Genomic DNA, 6,000 nt, shown 5'->3' with positions numbered 1-6,000 from the left:
AAATAATCTGCATACATGCAGGTTCTATACATGTGATATGCAATTACATACATCCCAAAATTGCGAGATATGAAACCGGGACATACTGATTGGGTTTAAAGGGATGTGCCAGTGGCACCACTTGCATCACTGGTAACCAAAATGGGTAGAGCCATCTGGAATTATTGGGGTGACTGACATCCAAAGTTCAACACAAGCAATATGTGCTTGTGCTGGCTGGGTACTCCTAGTTGTGGGACACCATGGAACATAATCGGGATGGCAAGACTGGACCGTAATATTGGGACAGTTGGGGAGCATGCAGTACTTGTACAATATTTTTTGCATATCCCATTATTTTCCGACAGAAAAGACTCACGATAAATATTGGCCATTATTATTATTTATTTTTTGCTATTCAGCTCTTTACAGTATTTTATTATGTTGACTGTTTTATAGGTGAAATGAGCCCTATCCCTCTATGTGTGAGCTGCCTCTGGGGCACTGTTTAACTGTCTAAAAAAACTAATTAGAAACATAGCTGTGGCATTACTAATTTAGTAATACTCCATACTAAGCTTTAGATCTGCTGTAACCAAATAATTTATGGAACTAAGGATTTCAGATGAATCACACTAAATGAAGATTTAATTTATCTATTAGCAACTAAAACTATAGAATTGCCTTTTTATTTTATGTATGCCTTTTAGAGCATCCTAATATACTGCTGCTGTTGTGCCCCCTGTCACTCAATCTTGACATGAGCTGGTGGCTGAAGATTCCCGGGCGCAGCTTCGGTGACGTCAAATAGAAGCGCCCGCAGAGAAGCAGCATGAGATCAGTCTGGGGGAAAGAAGGTACCTGGTGTATTTGTTTTCTAACGCTGTGTGCTGGGTCCGTACTGTCTATAAAACAAATTTCACAATTTGTATGTAATAGTTCAGGCAAGGAACAAGATATAACCGGAAACATTCTGTGTGTGTGCCATACATATATTTATCACATGAATGACTGGTGTTTTCTTAGCCTATCCCCCTGTTTGGTCATTTGTGACAGGCAGTGGGAGTTATGAAATATCTAGCAAAACAAGTCACGAAAAATATGCAGTTATTGTGTATATGGTTAAATGTTACAATAATTTCGTTTCTATAGTAAATAAACGATGCATATTTTGCTGTTCGCTTGCATAATCAGACTTTTACCCCAATATGTATTTAAATTGGTGTTTTAAGAGTCAAATGCTGCTTTTATATGAGAATAGTGGAATTAGAGAGTCAGTCATCCATAGTCTCAGGGACACTGAAGAGCTGGAAAATCTTTTGTCTCTGTATCCCTGGCTTTAGAATAATTTCTGCAGCCTATAAGCCTGCCCCCATGCTATGTGACAACAAGGAGAATTAGATGTATGCTTTGTTTCTAATCTAAAACCCCTCTTCAATGTAGAACTACTACTATGGGACTTAAGCAATGCTCCCACCAAAATCATTTTGGAAGACCAGAACTGACAGAGAAAAATGTACTCTTTTATCTATTGATTGCATGTTACTTGTAAAGTGTTGTTTTTGTCCATCTGGAATATTGGGAATATGAACATGTTTTTATAGCATTTATCCCTTTCTATGAAAGGGAAGAAAGATAGCTCTACCTCATATATGACTGACATATTAAATATTTCTGCAGGAACTTGAGAAAGGCTCCTGTCTAGCCGATACTTTGCTGTGTGTGTGCTTTCTGCTATGCACTAAATAAAATTACATTACATTGTTGTATCCTTTTTTTTAATTATTATTATTATTTTTTATTTATTACTGTTTTGGCAGAGGTTTATACAACACTCCACTTTAGTAAGCTCTCCTCCATTTTGTGTTGTGCGTAAATATTTCTGCAGCATCAGTCTCTTAGGTATATAAGATTATTTCAGCCGTAGCAGGAATGATGCTGCCATAATTGAAGATTTCACAAATTAGTTTCATTTTGAAGTTTGGGGCTCTCAAATTCGCACTTATTTCTTCTATACCTGTGCTTTTCAAGTATGTTCTACTTTGATTATCTGACCGTGATAGTTGACTCCATTAAAGTACAAGACTCATTGCAAAGTAATATGTATTTTTGTTAATAATTGTAAAAGTATATAGAAATATCACGGATTAAGACTTTGTGATTTTAATTGGTTTTTGTTTTCTTGTTTCAATATAGGCATTGCAGTTAATTTCACCTTACGAGATTTTGATCTTTATTTGGGACATGTGGCGCATGAGCAAACTTGGTTATAAATCAGTACCCAAGTTGGAAGAACTGAAAAAACAGTGGAGAGAACAGGAGACTGGTGGGGTGAAATGTTTGCTGTTTTAGTTTAGTGGGGCATAACACTATGGACTTTAAATTAAAACGTTTTATTACATTTATATGAGCTCTGTAGAGCAGGTTGGCTTTGTTTCAGAAAAATAAATATAAATACATGTAGAAACAACACTTACCTCCCCACTAATTCCATGCAGCTTTTTTTAATTTAGCACTGATTTAAACCTTTCTTCTGGTTCCTGCTTTATGTGAACAGATTTCAGTATAGGACCATCATGATGTCACCCACAGATTATTTAAAATAATTAATTAGGAAAAGAAAGGACCTGACACAGACTATTGTGTCTGTATCAACATGTTCTGCAATGCCTGCATTTTTACACAAACTCTATATACTGGAGGTCAGAGCTCACATTTTTTTCTGTACCCCCACCCTTTCTATTTTAGGATTGAAAACAATAAACTCAATTAATAAAAAAAAAAAAAAAAAAAAAATGTCAAGTTTGACTCCTGCGCCAATAGACCGGTATAACATTTACACCGCACACTCAACAGGGGTGATTTTCTGCTTACCAGGGCTACATTTTTCCATACCAATGTCTAGTGGACGAGTGGAAATTTTGAGCCCTGCTGTAGGTAACATTATTGACTGTTGTGCTTACATTTTAGGAGTCTGCCTATTCCAAACACCGCATTTGGTAATACCATTGAAGAAAGAATTGGCACACATTTTATTTCTCCCATCAGACCTACTGTAATTTCTAAAATTAATATTTAACCTTCTTTGGTAATTGTTCTAAATTTGTCGGAAATGGTCTGCAATACAGAAGATACATGATGGTCTCTAATCACATCCCCCAACCAATGCCTCTGCCTTTCAAATAACATGATTTTGGCCTGTACTGTCATTTTAACTAGTCCTAAATTTGCTAAAGAAGGGACATCTGTCTTCTGTCTAGTCAGAATTATTTTGATTTACTGTTTGGTGGCATCACAAGCTCATCAGAGTGAACATTGACCATAATTAGCTTTTGGTTAAGGAAGATCCACACATGTAAAAGCTTTTATTTATTACTCTAAGATAACATCCTCTTGACTATATTTTTTGGATAAAAAAGGTTCTAACATTTTTAGAGCCTTCTCTTGTAAATTATTTGTTAACTATATAATATTAATATATCTGCACACAGAACTTCGAAAGGCACGAAAAGCGCAGCATCTGCTCGGCAAACGACTGTTGTTGGATATTTCAGCTTCTGATGAGCCCCTAGATGATCTGGAGTCCTATGCCCTTTCTGAACAGCAGGTTAGTTTGCCCGCAATGTCCCAATTACAAACCGTATTTAATCAGATTGAAATTTTTCTAGAAATGTTTGATGATGGTAACTTTCTTTTTTTTTATACATTTATTTGTGTCAAGGCAACAGTCATTATTATAAGTTTTGTCTTTTTCTTAGCTGCATTTGACAAATTAACCTTAAAGTGAAATTATTCAAGTAGGGAGCCAGACCACATAGCACAATTTATTTAATACGAGAGCACCTTGTTTGCTTTTGGTTAATTTTTTTTTTTAGTTTGTTTTACAGACTATGTTCTACTATAAAATATTCAGGTCTGATCATTTCAGCCAGTTAGACCATCCAAAAAAGCGTTAATGTGCATCTTATTGTTAATGCAGGTACTGCGTATTCCACCATATACCTGATGGCTTTGGGAAGAACGCAGACTTTTTGATGAAAAATTGTGAGCTGTTCTTTCAGGTCACATTGGTGTCACTGTATGTGTCCCCTTTTATCAGAAGCTCTGTAAAGAGGATTTGTCACTTCCACAAAGAGAACTTCCAGTTCCTCATTCTTTCTCCCCAATAAATACCATACTCACTGATTCTGATGCCATCTGTTTTGTGGTCGTAACACGTGAAAAGATTATGCAAAAGCATTGACATTTGTCAAATACCGAAAAAGGGTTTGTGTAGAAAGTAAAATTGTATTAAGATATGTCCTGTTATTGCAGCAGAAAAAAATAATTTACAAAAATATTAGTTTACGAACACGTTAAACCCATATCAGATTAACATTTAGACAATTACATTATTTGCAAACTTATATAACATACTGGGGGAGTTACAAAATGTCTGTATTTTCTTAGGTTACACAGATCATCAAGGTTCTGAAACATGGATCAGCAGAGAAGCTTGAATCTCTTATTTCTCTCCGATGTTCTCTCCAAAGAGAGGACGTTCGCCTTATGTTTGTCAAGTTAGTACATTATTGTTTTTATTACTATTACATCATGTCACTAACCAATCCAATATCCACTTGGTAGGCGTCTGTTAAGGTTACTAAATGTTCAAACTGTTGTCTAAGGTGTAGGTGGACTGAATGTGGAGGATATTGCATTTTGCAGAACTTTAACAGAACTATGTGGTTGTGTCTGGATGCTAGATTAGAAATCTTCCTTATCTATATGGCTGAGAGACATTTATTACCTCTGATGGGGTAATTCTGTACCTAAATCTTAAACGTGTCCACTCCTGTGCTGTGGCACTGACAAAAAAAAAATACTTTTAATAAGTTCTTCTAAAATGGCAGGTTTAATAACATGTTAAACATAAGATGACGCTGTTGTATTGTACACAGCACTGCATCCTAGCATTGGTCACAAGGGTGCTCTTTCTAACGGGTAGTTAAGGTTTTGCATATTTAATGGTGTTATTAAGATTGGATTGCTATGTAGCAAAATGAATATAATGCATAGTCTATTGTAAATAACCATATAGAGAGGAATTACACCACACTCAAAGGGAAACATAAAATAACTATACATTAATGAATCAGTTTTGGTGTACTCTCACTGCTTAATTTTCTGCCATCTAGGATTTAAATCAGTTTTTTGTTTCTATTTTTGCAACTTTAGCCACACCTCCCCTGGCTGCGACTCACACAGCCTCCATGTTAAAAATTTGTTTCCTTTTTTTTTTTTCAATCCGATCTTACACCATAATGAGTTTACTGTATAGGTTCTTATCTCCTGCTTCTGTGGCTAATGGGAGTGGTAGAGCAACCCACTAAGTTTCTCATATCGTTTTACTTGCTGAGAATAAAGGATTAAAGTGAATGTGGAATGACATAATCTGAAAATAAGAGACACGAAAAAGGAGGGGGTTAAAAGAGATATAAAAAGAAGAAACAGTTAAACACACAGGCTGTAAAGGGGATTTAAGCAACAAACAAAGGTTGTCAGGAAATGCACAGAGGGTGTGCAAAGAAAAACGAAATGAGGTGAAACAACTCAAAAAATTAATGGTGCCAAATAACCTAGGTATGGGGTGGAGCCTGACCTTCAAGCTGTCTACACGCGTTGGCTTGAACTCCTGCATATTTGGCTAAAAAAAAATCAGTTTTAGTTCTTTACCAGCTTTACTGCTACTTTGTTCCATCCTCTGCCAATCTTGGGTCAGAGAATCTCAGGCAAGATATGACACCTTTCCCAAGTGTTTACACTGCCGGGAGCCAGAGAAATCTAGTTGTTGCCTGCCAGGGGTGGAGACTGGGAGAGGCAGCTAATCTCCTTGCCCTCAAGTTCGTACACCGCTTCCCGTCCCCCTACTCTCCTGGACTGGTTGGAAATACTCCAGTCCACTCTAGCAAAGTATAAGCTGTCAGTGCTGTGGAGGAATTTTAAATAATACTCACCCAGAGCATGACAAGGTCTGTCAAG

The 6,000-nt window shown here is 36.5% G+C and overlaps 1 protein-coding gene across 1 annotated transcript in view; it reads left to right on the top strand.

Annotated features, from left to right (window-relative positions):
• The first annotated feature begins 785 nt into the window (after nucleotides 1–785).
• Nucleotides 786–6,000, top strand: part of TMCO6 (transmembrane and coiled-coil domains 6) — a 38,410-nt gene continuing 33,195 nt past the window's right edge. Inside the window, exons 1-4 of the mRNA XM_063448056.1 lie at nucleotides 786–836; nucleotides 2,176–2,305; nucleotides 3,471–3,586; nucleotides 4,429–4,538. Of these exons, the coding sequence (XP_063304126.1) occupies nucleotides 2,224–2,305; nucleotides 3,471–3,586; nucleotides 4,429–4,538 (308 nt within the window). The 5' untranslated portion in view covers nucleotides 786–836; nucleotides 2,176–2,223. The remainder of the gene's footprint in view (nucleotides 837–2,175; nucleotides 2,306–3,470; nucleotides 3,587–4,428; nucleotides 4,539–6,000) is intronic.

Source organism: Pelobates fuscus, chromosome 3 (genome assembly GCF_036172605.1).
Source record: "Pelobates fuscus isolate aPelFus1 chromosome 3, aPelFus1.pri, whole genome shotgun sequence".
NCBI classification, from domain to species: Eukaryota; Metazoa; Chordata; class Amphibia; order Anura; family Pelobatidae; genus Pelobates; species Pelobates fuscus.
The sequence above is the reverse complement of the archived record's forward strand: the minus strand, read 5'-3'. Positions and strand labels throughout refer to the sequence as shown.